The sequence below is a fragment of the Talaromyces atroroseus genome, assembly GCF_001907595.1.
Source record: "Talaromyces atroroseus strain IBT 11181 chromosome Unknown scaffold_5, whole genome shotgun sequence".
NCBI classification, from domain to species: domain Eukaryota; kingdom Fungi; phylum Ascomycota; class Eurotiomycetes; order Eurotiales; family Trichocomaceae; genus Talaromyces; species Talaromyces atroroseus.
In genome coordinates this window covers 444235-462134 of record NW_017971437.1, presented here as the reverse complement: position 1 = coordinate 462134, position 17900 = coordinate 444235, and the positions used below count along the sequence as shown (strand labels likewise).

General features: G+C 47.4%; 2 protein-coding genes across 2 annotated transcripts; both read right to left on the bottom strand.

The window, feature by feature from the left end:
* Positions 1-8369: 8369 nt before the first annotated feature.
* UA08_04615 (hypothetical protein) lies at positions 8370-11286 on the bottom strand (the record flags this gene model as incomplete). Its single annotated transcript, XM_020266904.1, has 5 exons — positions 8370-9641; positions 9701-10552; positions 10613-10832; positions 10910-11007; positions 11116-11286. The coding sequence occupies 5 exons, from the start codon at positions 11284-11286 to the stop codon at positions 8370-8372; spliced, it is 2613 nt and encodes an 870-aa protein (XP_020120092.1).
* A 1011-nt stretch (positions 11287-12297) lies between these two features.
* UA08_04614 (hypothetical protein) lies at positions 12298-14084 on the bottom strand (the record flags this gene model as incomplete). Its single annotated transcript, XM_020266903.1, has 3 exons — positions 12298-13473; positions 13536-13737; positions 13810-14084. The coding sequence occupies 3 exons, from the start codon at positions 14082-14084 to the stop codon at positions 12298-12300; spliced, it is 1653 nt and encodes a 550-aa protein (XP_020120089.1).
* Between the last annotated feature and the right edge of the window lie 3816 nt (positions 14085-17900).

The following is a 17900-nucleotide window of genomic DNA, read 5'->3' as shown; positions in this document are numbered from 1 at the left end:
AGGAAATAGAGCAGAAAGAGCTCTCGCTGCCTCTCTCTTTCTCAGCTGTTCCCAATGCCCTGGGATGTTGCACGTTTCATTGGGCTTTGTTGTTGATGAGACTGTGAACTCCAGGATCAAACATTCGGCACGGCACGGCTTTCAAGCTTAATATAGCTCTCTTTGTTGCTCGGTAACTGTAATGGATGCCTCCAGGATCCTGGTGTTTCTATGTTGGGGCTGAAGAGAGATGGGCAGAAAAGAATGACAGACAGATGGATGGAATAAATTAAGCCAATTTGTGGCAGTTGGGTGTGTACATATACTAAAATATGCTATACTATACTATATAACTAGTCCAGATTCGAGACCTGCACTCCAGCCGCTTTGGGGCAAAGGCAGTTTATTGCAGCATGGCTTGCTTGACGGCGCTCGAAGCAATGCGCCGTCTAGGCTCATTGGTGTGTGCGCAGCAATGTGGACCAGACAGGAAGGACTAGGCAGGGTCTGCCTAGTAGACTAATTGGGTTACTAAGGCACTACCACGATTTGATTTGATTTGATTTGATTAACTATGGATTAATTTTTTTTGGCACTGAATTACGGATACAGGATATACGGGATTAAGTTACGGAGTACTCCGTGCGGCGCAGGAGGTGGGCCCAACGTGCAACTACAGTACTGCTTACTGTTTCAATCACCAGGGCCCATGGTTGACATGTGTCTGTAGACCTGGAAGCAGCCTTCCTTTTCTTCCTCTTGATTTTGAGAGATCTGTTGTAAAGTATATAGTATAGATTCTTCTACTGCTGTCCTAATAGTGCCTATACTAGAAGCCGCTAACGGGCCGATAGGCCGGGGGGGGGGGGGGGAAATGCCTGTAAAGGGCAATAGATTAACAACCTGTCTGTGCCGGTCCTGCGTAATACCGCGAATTACCCGTACCAGGCAGTGGGTCGCGCGCTAAGTTGGACCAATCCGGGAACAGTACTTGCGCGCCCCAGATTCCGATCACTTTAGTTCGTAATTTACGGACAGTAATTAATAATTATGAACTGTGTATAAATTACGCATCTAGCACCCTAGGGCGTATACTAGTCGTAATGACGGGGAAAATAGGGAGCCCTCTGCTTCGACAGAGCCCTATCGCAGCAGATCATCCGCCGGGAAAATATAAGGAAAGGGGAATTATTCCCCAGGATTTCATGGCTCGCACACACACATACACACGAGTCAAGACAAGCCCTAAAACTCGCGAAATGTCTGCAATATCGCCATTTTGAAGAGTCCCAAAAAATAGTCTGTCCCTTGAAGATGATCTCCGTCGCACAACTAACTACTGGGTACTATATACAGACATACAGGCATACGCATGCAATATCGAAGTGCCCCGTGGGCACCTTGCCAGGAGACTGCGTGGGATGCCAATCCCTACCAATGTCATGCCTACATACGGAGTACATACGTATCTCGTAGACGGGCAAAAAAGATTAGCAGCAACTAGTATAACTAATCGGAACATGTGTCAGGGCGATCCACAGCTGGCCTGGGGAGAACCAAAAGGATCATTTGGCTTGCATGTGTCTTGCACGCTGAGTCTTAACAGTCAGCATGCGCTAAGAGATGTGTTAGAAGGGTCTGTTGATCGATCAACGAGCGACTAGGTATGCACCTACTTCTTAGTAGGATTAAACTATCTGTAACCTGTCAAATGCGGTAATCAATCTACGCTCCAGCTAAACATCGAGCCTTAGAGCGTAAGTGACTACTTGAGAGTGATTGATATAATCTACTATCAGATGCCATATACCATATACTTTACACCGGTACATATAGAGTACGTATCACGGAGCTTGGCGCGGAACGGAGAACCTACTCCGTCTCCCAGCCCTAAGCTGACCGAATGATATAATTCATGATTCATGGGGACAGCCATGTAAGGCACGGCTGATAATCATCCATGGAAAGTATGTAAGCAGTTACTCCGCATGTCTGACAGATTGCTCACAACGAACCACGTTATCAGGCAATGGGATCCTCACGGCGATCATTGGCCATGCAGGGTCTTGTGGGGCATACAGTTTACAATACGATACATTACTGCATAACTGTGCACCACACAACGGACCAGCCATGTGGCAGACGTTTCCTTTTCCCGTGCTGAGCTAGTACGGACCAGGTAATTGGTATTATATTATTAAATTACCGTAAGCCCGTAGGCTTACTCCGACACCACCTTATGCCGGAATAGGCAAAGCCGGGGTTTTGAAACATGTTTTCGATTTATAGGCAAAACCTACCTTGGTTTCTGATAGTCTACTATTATTGTAGAAAGACGGTGCGTAGTCAAAAAGGACCTCAAGCAAGTAACAAGTCCCTTTCAGCGCAAGTCGAATATAGATTCATGGATCATCGACGCAAGTCATGTGCCGAACTGGATGTTCAATAGTCTGTCCGGCCCCTGACTATGCTAATTATTACTGAAGGGTCAAAAGGATTCCCTGACACTGACAGCAAGATAGACAACTGACTTCCCCTTCCGGAATGACATGCCTAGCAGGATCCTAAATTTGGGAGGCAGAACAGACACACACATGAACAGTACGGAGTAGTACGTAATACTATGTACTTACTCCTCGGAGATGACAAGCAGGAACTATGGCTAACGGCTTGCAAGCCGATCTTCCGATAGGCCTGCCTGCTCTTTTCAGTTAGTTGGTCTCCTAGCTACATACGCAGGCATCAAAGTAGATGATGATATGACACGACGGTGAAGAGAGCTACTATTGACGGATCTATAAGGATAGCGCATGGGTAGAAATTATTTGCCCTCGGCGTAGTCGGAGACCTAGAATGGCTGCTCATTTATAATTCCCCGATCCCTCAATGAAGATAAAACGGGGGAAATAGACCTTGCTGGGCTCCTCGTTGCATGACTCGACAGACAGATTAGACATATATTATATTAGATAATTTCGGCGATAGACTACCGCGTTATCTCACTGTGGCGTGCAACTATAGATGTTATATCCTCTGGATCTCGATTGGACAGCACGCGATCTGATTGATTTCCTCTTTCAGTAGGAAATCCAAAGTTTGGCGGGCGATCATTTTACTCGACTGGAGAGGGACATGAGTCAAACTTTTGAAGATCTTGGAAAGGATCTATTTATTTTGCTTTTTGTTTTTCCTGTAGTTGGACTCTAGACGTAGGTACTATGCAAAAAGCCTGATCGACGAAGACTGTGTAACCTCATGGTTTCAGGTGATTCTACCTCGACTTTCAAAAGATAACACACACACACACACACACACACACACACACACAAGAGATGATCTGTGCGTGCTAGCAACGAGACTTTGCTGAGTATTCAGAGCGTTGAGAACGCAAAGCTAAAAATCATGATCTTCGAGATACTCGGAGAAGGTGGATATTTCTCCATGTCCACGGATATACCCTGACAGAAAACGTGTATCCCGTCTTGCAAGGTCCAACTACCTAGTCAGCCCAATGTCCTTATTTTTTAGTTCTCTAGCAAGTCAAACACGGTGAGCTATTTTCTGGTCTGTTTCTGTCGACATGGGTCAAATCGGTGAAATAAAAGCGCATCTTCTCCTATTTCCCCCTTTTCTCGAAGATCCGGACTTCCCAAAACGGAAACGGAGGGAAAGCTTATTGGACGTAAGGTTCCATGTGGCTCAGTCGAACGTGACGGACTTCAGTAGAAGGATATATTATCCTGCGAGGAACGTCAAATCTACATCTCGCAAATCTCAGATGGACGAATCACTGGCACAACCAATGTTTACCCCTTCACCGTATGTCTGTCTCTCTTAATTTAGAGGGACGACTCGACGACTTCTCCATGCCCGGTCAAACAGATCCAAAATACGGTGAGCAGCCGTGGTTATTCCCGAGACATGTGAATCTGTTGATGCTTCAACACCACACCTCCAGTCCGTGAGAGTATCTAGTGTAAGTAAACGGTAATTACTTACCGTACCGTGCTGTGCATATGTAATCCTGAGCGGGGCTACTTACACTAGTGATATGATTTATGCATAGCGGGCCAAAACAGGCTTAGTTGCGTGTATGGCGCCGTTGAAAATTGTCATTTGTTTTTAATTTTGATATGCACTTCTACTTTCCAATTGTCTCCCTGCATCAATTGGACCAATCCGGTTAATTGCTGATTTGTCACTATGTACAGCCCAACAGAATACGTAGCATGTACCATGGATAGTCCCTGTACAGGGCAATTAGTGACCGCTCAGCCGCACCACGTAGGACCCCTACGCATGTATGCAATCGCATACCGACGAGCCGAACGCTCTATCCTGTCTCCGCACGATAGAGCGGTCAGTGGCAATTCTGATAGGCTGATCTTTTGTTTCTGTCAGCATGACCAATGCGGAGAGAAGGTAACTATCCCACTCGCCTCCGGCCGTTAGTCTGGTACATAGTTACGTCTGTGCCAGTGATAAGCTACTTAGTACGTACTACCTAAATAGTAATTAAGTAGCGGGGAAATTTCACCTGACAGTACAGCTACGCACGTAGCAGCACTTCGAGGCTTGCAGGACATGCAGTTATCTGACTTGGGCAATGGCCCTGCGTCGAGCCATCGATGTACCGAACAACTAGACATATCAAGCTTCGAAAGAGGCGTTTTATCAAACATGCCCTGATTGGGTACCGAACACTAACAAGCCAGTCCAGGCTAATTAGTAATACATAATCCCCGGCCTAACATCGTGCCGACACGCGTGCAACATATACGTGTATTAACTACCACGTAACAAATCAATACGTAGCTAGTAGTTATGAAGATGTACAAAGTTAAATTATGAAGTGCAAGCACAGGTATAATTTGAAACGCAAAATAAATGATACAGTGCTCAACTCGCCACAAGCCTTTGAATTGTAGATAGGCTTATTGTAAGGCTGAATGAGAAAGAACCACGATCGACGTCAGAATGGTCATTATCTTCCTTTCCTTATCATCCATATATCTTATTAGTTCTATGAACACGAGCAAATAGTAACTAGCACTGCTTAATGTTACTTACTCTGCATATAGTCAATATGCATAGACCGCATGCGCATGCTTTCAGCATATAGTCGACAGTATGTATCTGTTTTGCATCACACTCAGTGTTTCAAGAGTAGCACGTGCGCTATGGATCATGAGATAAATCAGGTCACATAGGCAGTAACGAATAATAATTAGCATGCAACGCCATATACCCTAACACTACTCGGTTACAATATAAGCGGACTTGACGGCGGAGCTCGGAGGGCAGCGGAGAGCCGGGCAGATATAAGAACGGTCCAGAATCCAGCAACTAATCTTTTTCAGGGTAGGTGAGCTTGGCGTAATTTTCTCATTGGTTGTATTTGTGTCTAATTTAGTGGGTAATTAAAATACGACCAGGCAGACTGTGGTTGGCTGAATTAAACGCGGGAGTCTATCTCCGCTATAGTGTTTCGGCCAATCGTTAACGTACCCGTGCAAGCGCGGCTGCGAAGTGGGGCTAATTCCGTATAGTACGTATACTCCGTACACACTCAGTAACGCCCGTTTGGGCGCTAACCTATGTGCTCCGTAGTTCAAGATAGTATTGAGAGGCAAATGCAAATAATATATCAATACTGATTGGATATGAAGACTTTGGAGAACTCTGTACTAGAGAGTATATACTATACTGGAGTATGAAACTGTGGAGAGTACGCGTAAACGCGCCACTATTCAAGCACTAGGGCCTAGGCAGCACTGACAGCAAACAAAAGTGGATAGCGGAACTCCATATGGAGAAAACGCGATGACACTGCGGGCAAAGTTTGGCATAGCTATTTCGCAATGCATTGTTGAAATCAATTGAAGGTTCAACGCTGATCGACACGTCAGACACACACATACTCTCTCTCTCTCTAACTTTCTCCTCAAGTCACGATGTATAACTTCCACACGAGGCGCATTTTGCCCTAGATTAGTGCGAAGGAGCAAATCCTACGATCGGCGGCAATTACCTGCTAGTTATTCCCGAAGATGCCTGGGCAAGCATGGGCTTCGGAATAGTAACTGTTCTTAAAATGTGTCTCTACTAACTAACTTTGCAGGTTAATAATATACACCCTCATCGTAGACGTGAGCAAGTGGGTCGTCGGCCTGTGCTTATCCAGGAAATAGTAATCGAATAACTGCCGGGTTATGGTTGATTAGTAGGATTTATCCCTGTCAATCCGGTCAGAGATCTAAATCTGAATCAGTGTGAAATCTACTACCGCGCGCTCCGTACGGAGGACTTAGTAGTATAGTACTATATCACTTTATATTATAACTATAAGTATATCCCTATATAGATACTAGCCGAACGCAGGGACTACCCCTACTTCCAGATTCGGCTAGACAAGGCAGTTCTGGTTGAAATTAGGACTACCAAAGTCCAGCCGAGCCACTGAGCTACTGCGCATACTACCGACTATTTCTAAGACACTGGTATACATACTAGTTCATAGTATAATTATACTATGATCTGTTCCATCACGGCATCTGGAACGGGTGTTCCGGAGTCCGGACGAACCCGAGTTCGCCTAAAAAGAGACAGGCGCTAATGCTTTAACTTCCAGACATATGAAGTGCGTATATAGAACTCGAAAGTCGAACTACGGAGTACATATATACTACTATGCAGACAATCCCAATTCGGACTGGCCAGGATGGGCGTTTCATGCACAAGCACAGGCTCTCAAGCCGACCCAAGTCCATGGACTGGACGAGTCTTGACTGGGATTACAGACATGAACAATGTGCCAGGATCTGCCCGTTTGGAGGGGCTTCTGAACTAGTCTTAAAAAAAAAAAAGAAATAAAGAAAATAAAGAAATAGCCTACGACCGGCAAAATTTCGGCCATCTTTGTTTTTGATGTGATAGGCCCGGGGAAGTACGGAAAGCGTTGGTTAGACACGCCAGCCTGCCGGCAGTCAATTTGTTTGTAGTTCTACTTTGCATGCTACGTACTCCGTACATGGTATAATAGACGCAATGGAATAAACGGATCTCACATTCGGCTACACTCTCCGTATTTTGGTACGGGACGGAGTATATGTTCTTTCTTTCTATTGCGTATAGTTCTGTCACGATGAACCTGTCTTATCCAACCAGGTAGACACGCTATCACATACCAAGATGAGCCACGTAGATACACTCATATATAAATAGAAGAAAAAGAAATATATCAATATCTGCCCTGTCTCTACTCTTTGATACCAGTAGTAATCTACAATCTAGGTGAGCATAACTATTCAAAGTCAAGATTGTGCATGCGAGAAGGAGTTATCTATCTTTTGACTTTGATGATCCTATACATCCACTGTGTTCGTAATATTTCTTATTCTCATTTTTACCTCCTTTGTTATTATCCCGCGGCCTAACAATCAGATTCTTTACATTCTAATTCCGACTACTTCATATGCCATGGTCGATAGTCGTACCACAGCATCGTCCAATTGAAAACGTGACCCTGCCCAGCCCTATTCCCAATCAATGGCATGCATGCAGCATATGCACACAGCTACAGTTCCACGACATAACCAAGTAGCTACCTACTGCTCATACCTCGCATACCAAGGACGGAGATACTTCGCACTTTGATAGCATTCGGAATTCTCTCATCGGCTTCGGGATACATTTGATAGACGTACCTCACCGGTCCGACTTAGCTCCTCTCTCTCTCTCTCTCTCTGAGTGTGTGTGTGTGTGTGTGTGTGTGTGTGTCAAAAAGGCGGTCAGACCAATTACCTGGGTATAGCTTCATATTTACCTAAGAACTCGATGAGAGAGAGGCATGTGGGATGTTGGGTAGTTGAATCATAGAATGAGACTCGTAGGCTAGACATCTGTATGTATTTTACTGCGGTTCTTTCTAGCTTGATACTTGTATATAGTTGACACCTACACAGTCTACACTACTGTCCAGTGTCTAATGTACCTAGGTAGATAGCTACGAGGAGAAACTCTTGCAAACAGACAACCTTATCAGTCACATACACTCCTAATCAGAACATACATACATACGTGTACGGCCAGAAGAAGAAAGTTAGTCTTCCCTGTCCAATTCCAAACCAAACTGCAGCAATCCATGCCATTAACATCGGAAATCAAGGCGAAGATATTTTATATCAAGAAAAAGAAAGCAAAGCAAGGGAAAGAAATGTTTACATTTACATCTATTACCACCCAAGAATAAGAATCCAGGCCAAATCCAAACACATCCACATCCACATCCACAGACGCAAACGCAAATAATAGCCTCCCTAATTCAATACATGATTATACTTATCCATATGCAATACATACTTTTCTTTTGTTCTTTCAAGAGTTAGAGTCTAATGCCCATTAACCCCTTTACCCTGGTCTTGCGCTGTCGGCGCTAATGGCGGTGCTAGTGATTGTCGCTGCTGCTGCGACTGCTGCTGCTGGGCACTGTTCGATGACATGTTCCAGGATGACAACTGTGGCAGGGATGTGCGAGATCCGTTGTCAACATTGCTTCGGGCTAGATCTGTACCGGAAGATGCAGCAGCGGTAGCCATTTGATTTTCGCGTTGCCGACGTTCCTCCTGCTCAGGAGTCATCATCTTGACCGGCGGCGGAATGGGAGCATCCGCCGAACTGCGTCCCATGAGCTTTGGACTCGGCTCTAGTCGGTGGATCGGAGGCAGGATAGATGCTCCACCAACACTGCTGGCGGTCACCGGGCGCGGTGACTGATTCTTAGTTGGACTAAGGCCCGAAAGGCTTATGTTACTTTGGGATCCCGGTGGTGGCGGTGTGTGAGAAGGAAATGAATCGGAGAAGGAGTTCGTGCGCTGATCTATGCTGGAAGAGAAGGACGGGATTGCTCGGTCTTGAGGGCGGCCTGTCGGCCGATGTTGTCCGTATGGAGTCGATGGAACAGATCCGTTTGAGAGAGCCGAAGGAGGAAATCCAGCCAAAGGCCCAACGTCGCGATTGCCCTGAGTCGGGGACATGGATGGCCGGTTTTGAATCGGTGAAGGATGCGCCTGGCTGTGTATAGAGTGTGACGAGGACGGGCGGTGAGACGACAACGGATTGCCCGAAAGGATTCCTTGCAGAGCCGCTGATGAGTTCTGTACTGGTTGCTGATGAGCGTGTCGCTGGATGTACGCGGGCTCCGGTAGCGAAATCAACGGCGATGATGCTGGTCCAATGCTCCCTTTGGATGGCGACCCAGGTGCTGCCAAGGAACCGGGATACGGCAGTCCATTCGTCGCCAAGGGATGAGAACGACGTTCAGGGGAGGCCGGTTGGCTGCTATTGAACTGCGACGGCAATGAGGGCTGCAGGTTGAAATTACCCGTATTCGACGGCGTAGGAATAGCATTCGGTGAAGCTTTAGTCTGTTCCCCTTCCTGCTTCGTCGTGGAAGCAGTTGTAGAGGTTGCCGGCGAAGCAGACCCAATACGAAATTTCAAAGGTGGAATTTTTGGCCGGTTGGCCTCCTCCTCGCGGCGCTTGCAATCAGCACAGACAAAGTGGAAATCGTCCTTTTCGGCCTCATCCTGAGAAATCCCTAAGCATTTGCTGTGCTGCCACACATTGCAACGTTCGCATGCGACGCAATGTGAACCGTCATCCTGTTTACAATAGTTGTGAGTAGACTATGTAGACTGTAGGTTAGAGTTGAAGAACTTACGATATTCTCGCCATGAACACCACAGCCTGAGCAATCGAAAATCCACTGATCGTCATCGGCAAGTTCCTCCAAATCTTTCCTGCGTTTCTCCAATTCAGCCTTGATTTGTCTTTCGGACACACGTCCTTCACCTGACTCCAGCTTTTTCTGCTCTTGTTCTAGCCGGGCCATTTCAGCCTCGTGAAGTATGCGTTTTGATTCCCTGTCCCTAATTCTGCGTTCTCGAGTAACTATACGGTGGTGTCGCTCGTTTTCCATTTTGCGCTGATTCTCCTGCTCCTTGCGAGCGGCAGCAAGCTCGATCTCGTGCTTACGAGCGGCATCTGCAGCTTCTTTATCACGTCGCTCTTTATCTTGCTTTTCAGCAAGGCGGCTAGATCGTTTGGCGCCAGCTAGTAGCTGCATGTTAAACAATTCTTTCTCGCGTTTCTGGCGTTTGCGCTCTTCTGCCTCTTCTGCTTTTCCAACGATAGGTAATACTCCTTCTATCAGTCGATCCCTGAGTGACTTCTCGTTCGGGTCTCTAGTATTTTGGAACGAATCAATGAACTCCTGGTACTCGGGAAGACTGGTCGCTATGCACTCCCATGTGAACCCGGCGGAGGGATCTTCAACGGAACTCTTCTCGTTCTCGGCAACCTCATCTTTCTCCTCCTCCTCTTCTTCCTCGGCCTTGGCAGAAATTCTCCTGCGCTTGGCAGCTCTGGCAACAGCTCTAGCCCTCTTTGAATTCGCCTTCGGTTTTGGCGGGATAGGTGCAGGAATAGGAGGATCCGTGCGACGGTACAGACGGTTATCGTCTAGAACGTAGTAGATTCGGTCTTTGCGATCCCAGCCAAATTCCTCGATCCTCTAAAACAGGAATTAGCAACTTCCTTTCTTTGGTCTTAAGGGCGCAGAACGGAGACAAACCCATTGTGTCTGATCTATTTCCCGCTGCTCAGGCATCTTCTCACGAATGCGATCAGGGTTCCAGAACGTCCATAAGGACAATTGATGTAGCACTTTCAGTTTGAGGAAGACGTCAAAGTCTCTAAACTTATTTGGTTCTTCGTCGTATCCGAACGGGTTAACAAGATGAGGGGCTTTGGCGTTGTATTGGCGACGCGTGTATTCGTCGAAATTTTCGAATCTATTGGTATGGTAATTAATTGGCTGTTCAATGTAAGGGCTTTCCTTCAAGTAAACACGAGTGGTATATGAACATACGATAGACCCCGATGCGACGAGACGAATTTGAGTAGCGACAATCCAATATCCATAAGCTTATCCGAGGTTTCGGGTTTGAGGCATTCCATTTCCAAGTCCTGTACACACAAATTCAATATTAATTCGAGCTCATTCATACAATACATGTGGGTGTGTGTGTGTGTGTGTGTGGAGGAGAGCGGGCGCTTTCTTGCTTGCTTGCTTACCTCGATTCCAAAGTCCTCGTCAATCTTCACAATCTTCCCAAACGTGAAGATATACTGCATCAAAGAAGCAAATTCCCAGCAATTTCTAATTCGCTGCAGGAAAGTCGGTTCTCCATCTTGCTTTACGGGTTCTGTCTCCAGTTCGGAGTGAGCACGCTTTCGCGACACCATGGCGGGCGAATTTGCGGTGCTACGCCTCTCGGCACGGAACGCGTTGTCGAATAGGGAAAAACCGAGGACTCTGTGACTAACGACGTTCGAAGTAGGGAAATAAGTGATAGATATCAAAGATGAGACGGCAGAAGAAGAAGAAGTGCGAGATTAGAGGAATTGGCGAGTAATCCTGGACGGTGAGCAGGAACTGAGAGAGACGCGGACGAGGGAATCGGCATCGATAACGTCGGCGCGACGAGGCGATCCTTGCGCCTGCTTTTTTTCTATAGGGGCGAACCGTGGATGCCTTGTGGCCTGGCGCTAGTCCAAGCTCGGTTATATCGGGTGATGCTGGTCACGTGCGGGTCGACGCAAACTGGGAGCGCGCTAAGCCTATAATGGATACGTATAGCTGAATTGTTCGATTCTGCGACATTCTGTTGGACACAAAAAATATATTGGCAAATCACATATAATTATTATTATCAGTATACTATAGCTATACCGAAGTCTGATTAACTGACCAACGAGCGACAAAGGTTATTACTACTCACTTTACCCTGCGGGTCTGGTATCAAGGCATAAGAACCAAGCAAAAGGAAAACGCAGCAAGTGGTATCAATCTAGACAATGCACAACGGAGACACAAACGTTGAAATCATCTGTACTCGGGTATTGTTGCGAGACATGTTTTTTTTTTCGTTTGTTTGAGGGTTTTGTTTTTGATGAAAGCAAGAAGGAAAAAAAAGAAATCACAAGGAAAGACAATGAAGCAAGCAAAAGAACAAGATTAAAAGAGAGAGAAAAATAGTGGGTATCGTCATCTCGCCAACGTTCCAACAGTCCTGTCAACAGTCCTGCACATAAATAATTTGCTCTTGCAAAAAGTCACAAGACGGAAAAGAAACAATCAAAAGGTTAAAGACATCAGATTGCCCGTCGTCAGGCTGTAGATGTGCCAGAACGAGTAGGGAAATCACGGTCCCACCATTTTTCAAACTCCACCACGCTCGTTCTGGCGCCTCTTCTTCAGGCAGCAGCCTGAACTGGTGCAGCGGCCGGGGCAACGTTGACGGGCTCGGCAGCAACAACAGGTTCTTCAACCTTCTCAGTGGTAGCAGGGGCGACCTCCTCAACAGGAGCATCCTTGGAGATAGGCTCGGGCTTGTCTTCACCCTCAGCAATGGTCTCAGCAGGAGCTGCCTCCTTCTTCTCTTCCTCCGACTTCACAGCCTTGCTGGGCTTGCGGAACAAGCCTCCGAGCTTGTTAGTCTTCTTGCCTTCTCCATCAGAGGTAACTTCGCTCTTGACCTTCTTGCCCAGAGTACCGAACAAGGAAGTGCGGCGCTTGTCCTTGGCCTCAGGTGTAGTCTCCTCCTTCTTCTCGGCAGTCTCTACAGCAGGAGTCTCGGAGGAAGAAGCAACAGCGGCTTCAGCAGCTGGGGTTTCAACCGCGGTCTCGGGCTCGGCAGGCTTGGCAGCAGCAGCAGCCTCATCAACAGGGCTGTCGAGTTGAGGAGCGGTGCTGGCAACAGGAGCAACCTCCTCTTCGGTCTTCTCCTTGCTAGGGCTGGCGACCTTGTTGAAGAAGTTGCCGAAGAGGGATGCACGCTTGGACTTGGCAGCAGTCTTTGGCTCCTCTTTCTTCTCTTCGGCGGGGGTCTCGGCAGGAGTCTCAGCTTCGGCGGCAGCAGGGGCAGCCTCTTCAGCTGGAGTCTCGGTAGTTGCCTCGGCTGGAGCAGCAGGTTCAGCAGCGGCGGTGGCTTCCTCAGCTGGTGTGGCCTCAGTGGTAGCCGGGGTCTCTTCCTTGACCTCCTCCTTCTCCTTCTTGCCACCCAAAATGCTTCCGAAGATGGAGGCGCGCTTGCGCGACTGCGAGCGGCTCTTCTTGTCCTCCTTCTTCTCTTCCTTCTTTTCCTCCTTCTTGTCCTCAGCGGCAGGCTCAGCTTCCTTCTCAGGAGCGGCGGCAGCCTTGACAGCGGTGGCAACACCAGCAGGCTTGGTGATCTTCTCGAGCTCAGCCTTGTAGCCTTCGCTACCGGTGATGGTCTCCTTCTCAGCCTCAGCTTCGGCGGACTTGGCAGTCAAGGCAGCAACCCAGCTGTCACGCTCGGCGGCGGAGGTAGCCTGGAAGACATGCTTGTGACCGTTGGTCTTGAAGAAGAATTCGTTGACGCCCTCCTTGCTGACGTCGCTGACCTCAGACTGTGCCATTTGTTAGTCATGAAACAAGTGTAGTTCACAAGACAGAAATCCTTATCACATACCAGGTTGAAGATGCCAGCGGGAGTAGCCTTGTCCTCAGCACGCTTGGTGTAGAATAGAAGACCCTTGCCGGTCTGGGTAGCCCAAGCGGCAGTGCGCTGGGCCGCGGCAGCGCTCTTCTCAGAAGCGAGGTAAGAAGTCAAGTTCTTGGCCTCAACAGCGTCCTCTGAGAAGTAGAAGAAGCGCTTGGCGAATCGGAAGCTCCTGATTGAGAAGAAGTCATGTTAGCACATCACTTTCCTACATCTCAGCTCGTCATATTCACAATTAACTTACTTGACAAGACCGGGTCCCTTGTAGCCGAGAGTGCCATCAGTAGCGGGGGTGACCTCCTCTTCCTTAGCCTCTTCCTTGGGAGCTTCGGCAGTGGCTTCAGTAGCTTCAGTAGCCTCAGCAGCAGGTGCAGCCTCAGTGGTTTCGGTGGTCTCAGCAGCCGGAGCTTCAGGAGCAGCCTCGGTGGCAGGAGCGGGCTCGGCGGCGACGGGCTCAGCAACAGCAGGAGCAGCGGCTGGGGCCTCCTCCACAGGCTGGGTGGCTTCGGTAGCAGACATGTTGACCAATATTAGGGAAATAAAACGTCGATGGTGTCTAATTAGATGATGTTTTTTTTTGTTGGGTTGAAAGTGAAAACGGGGTTTCGTTTCACAAGAGCAGACAGCAACACTGAGCTCGCCTAGCGAGAACAGGCGGGTATCACTTTTAAAATTTGGGGGGGTATCTGGGAAAGGGGGTATCTCAACGAAGAAAACACAAAGAGACGCGGGAAGCAATAGCTATCGAGCGGCTCTATGGGGGGTATCACAATTAAAAAGAAGCCGGTGGCTTGAGAAGAAGTTGCAGCGAAGTAGAAGTATTAGAAGAATTGCAGGTGAGGGGGATAGAGAGAGAGAGAAGGAGAGAGAAGGAGAAGGAGGGAAGGGGAGGGAGAAAAAAGAGTATACCAGGGCAGGCCGCCGGCTGAAAGAGGTCTAGCGCAGGGCAGGTTAGGTAGGGAGCGCGACGAGGAAAATTAAGTTAGCGCCTGTACGGTAACGTAATCTGGCGACTGCCTTCGCAGCACCGCGCGGTAAAATAACGTAATGTTTGTATGGAGTTGCCCGAGTGGGCTTAGTGGCTGGCGATCGTCCTGTCTGGCCGCTTCCTCGCCTGGCAAATCAGGCAGCTCAGAGAGCTCCCCACCGGCGCCCCTTATAGGGCCCCACCCGGTTAGTCTCCTTATTTTTTTTTTCTTTCGTTTCTTCTCCTTTATCAGTCATTTGATGGCTGGCATGACAATGTCGACTATATATTGATTATTATCTATGGACATAATAGTGTATATCGCTGTTCATCTTTTGCATCTGCCAACATACCCAGGATTATGCTGTGGTATCTTATATCAGGTGATACTCTTGGGACAGCTCACGAGCCTCCCGTGAGACGGTATGGCGGTATGCGTAATACCTAGCGTACGGTACAGATCAGCTAACCAACCCAACCAGTCGATGTCTGACAGAAATTTTTTCAGGCACTCCGTCCCTCATATGATTGACACAGACGCACGCTGGTGTATATATACACTGCACACGTGGGTTCTTACTTCTGACTTGTTCTATTGTTTCTTCTTCTTCCAGGTCATGACAGATATTTGCGTCGTACACCATGTTTTGTTTGTGACGGTAATGTTGCCTAGCGCCAAAGCCTATGCCGTGTGGGCCTGCGATAAAAACCATGGTACTGTGTCCCACCTCTATACTTCATAGTGTCGATACTAGATAGACGTAGCAAAGTCTGGGCAGTGGCACACACGAGAAATTGTGGTTATTGTTGTTACTAATACTAACCAACCCTGCGCAATGGTGTCATGACTTGAACTTTGCCGTGAAGACGCAAGTCTGGTAGGGGATGCCGTTATCTTTGGGATGGGAGCAGCCGGTCACATGAGACATGTACTACTATCTACTAGCAATGCAATGTGCATCCATACTCCGACGTTCAGCCGTTTGATCTTCTGCATTCTGCAGTGTTTTACTTTTCCTTCCTGGCTCCGGCTCTGTGACTAACCACAGGCTAAGGCTAGGGCTTAGGCCACAAAAAGAGTCTGATTGGCGATCAGATTCCTTCCCATGTATCCTGATCAGCAAATGCCGTAACAGATTGGCAGGCTAACCACGGAGCACCGCGCCGGTGCTACCGCTGATGGGCGCATGACTTGTGGCTTATCCGCCTATGATATGATGTTATATCATGTTATGTATCAGAGTGTATATCATGCTGCAGTCTGTTCCGTGCCGAGTCCCGGCATTGTTTCTATCTGTCCATCTCTGGCTACTGGGCCCGTCCGCTGTGCGCAGTACGTAGTAAGGTACGCTTGGATTACTCTAATCTGCTCTAACTAAGTAGTTAAGCCCGCCGTGATCAATTTCTTCTCCTGATGACGAAACCCCACCTGACTTTTCTGTTCTACGATTATGGGCTACTAGTGAGCGCAACTAGCGCAGAATGGAAAATGGTCGGTAAGCCGTCGATGGTTTATTTCTCCGATGGTTCATATTGTGAAGTCAACCGTAGCCCTAACATGATACCAGTGGTCTCTTGCGGTTATCACTAATTAGCTCTTCCGCTAGCTAAAACTCGCACTGAAACATGTAACTGTGTAGTATCTAGCTAAACTAATAATCCAGCAGACTGTTTGCAGAGTCCGTTCTCGTGCCTGGCAATTTCGCTACGGAGAATAAATGAAAATAAAATACGTACTGTACCAGTTGGTGGTCTGTGTACACAGTATGGCCAATCATCGTATGGTACAGTTCCATACAACCGCAACGTCGCTTTCTCCCAAACCAGTAACTAGCGGATATTAGATGAATTTCATGAAATGACATTTCATTTGAACTTCACCTCGACGTTTCACTTCTTCCTTTTTATTTCGAGTTATCTGCCGGGATGCTTGTTTGAGACATAGTAGTATTATAGTATTATCCACATAATATCTTCTGGCGGCGTCATGGTTGAATACTGTCTCGGGCCAATCATATTGCGCACAGTCGAAACTGACAGTAAGCGCCGTGATGTTATTCTCGAAGCCATGGCCATGTTGATAATCTATTGGCTTCGGATAACAATTTAGCATTCGATTGGCCTCAGAAAGTGGCCCAAAATTGAGAATGACCGTTATAGATGTATCGAGATGAAGCCATACCGTTTGCCTTGCAGGTCAAGAATGAGAGTCGCACCCGATGATGCTCTGGATTGTGTCGCATTTGAGGTGTTCTTAACATACGGAGCCCATACTCATGATTGTGTTTGTAGTTTGCCAGCATTAGGGTTGGATCAAGTATGAGATACCGCTAACTAGGTGGAATGTTACCGCAGTGAAGATCAAATCAAGTCCTTCATGGAATTACAGTGAGTGACTGACACTGTTGACTGTTGAGGTTCTTTCGATCTTTAATTTTGCTAGATTCTTTAAGTTTTATTGGAACACACACATATAACTACATCATCTTTCATGACTCTAGTGTGTTTCTTCACGGATGGGTAGATGCGACTGAATATGCTCCCACTGATAAGATACAAAGATCAATAGAAAGCAATGCTTTCAACAAAGGACTCGGTAGAGACAACGTAGAGATGGTCTGGGCTCAAGTAACTCTAATGCTCGGAACAAAGAACGCACGTGGTATGTCGCATCACGTACACATCTAGTTGAAGTATATCGCCAGATCTACTGTCTAATAATGAAAGAATTCGCCCACAGCATACTCCTGATAGTTCAATTGAGGATACACGAGGATAGCCCTGAGCACTAACCCTAGTTCCCAGCGCGGGGCCGCGAGGGATTTCTCCGGCCGGCTGTGATGAAAAATTTTGAAAAAGACAATTAAATCGGAGGTGGAGGCTAGCAATGCGTCGGTGGCTATGCTAGTGGTCTTGGTAGTTAATCAACAGGAAACAGGCCCATGACATCGACTCTCCTGCAGGGAATATGCAGTTCGGACCGCAGTACATATGCCTGGTCATAGATAAGTTTTGAATACATCAGGTTGTTGAAGAGAAGCCATCAATGAATCAATCATACATAGATAGGCTCGACATAGTAAAAACGGTCGCTTAAATTTCCATTGTCTGCGCGGTGGTGGAGGAGGATAATCTTAATGCAACAGGGTTAACTTTTCTAGCGTGAGCGTCGGGGTCAAAAGAGGGAAAAGCGTTTCTTGTTCCGGTCTGGACTCTCTGGTGAAGTTTCCTTCGCTGGGGTGAGTCACGGACGGAGCATTCATTCCTTATATAATCTGCAGTCGAGGCCATCATGTGATATCTTACCTTGCGCAGAAGGCAGGCGCAATTGCAAATGCCAAAGCCAAACGTCAAGCAAAGAAGGAGCG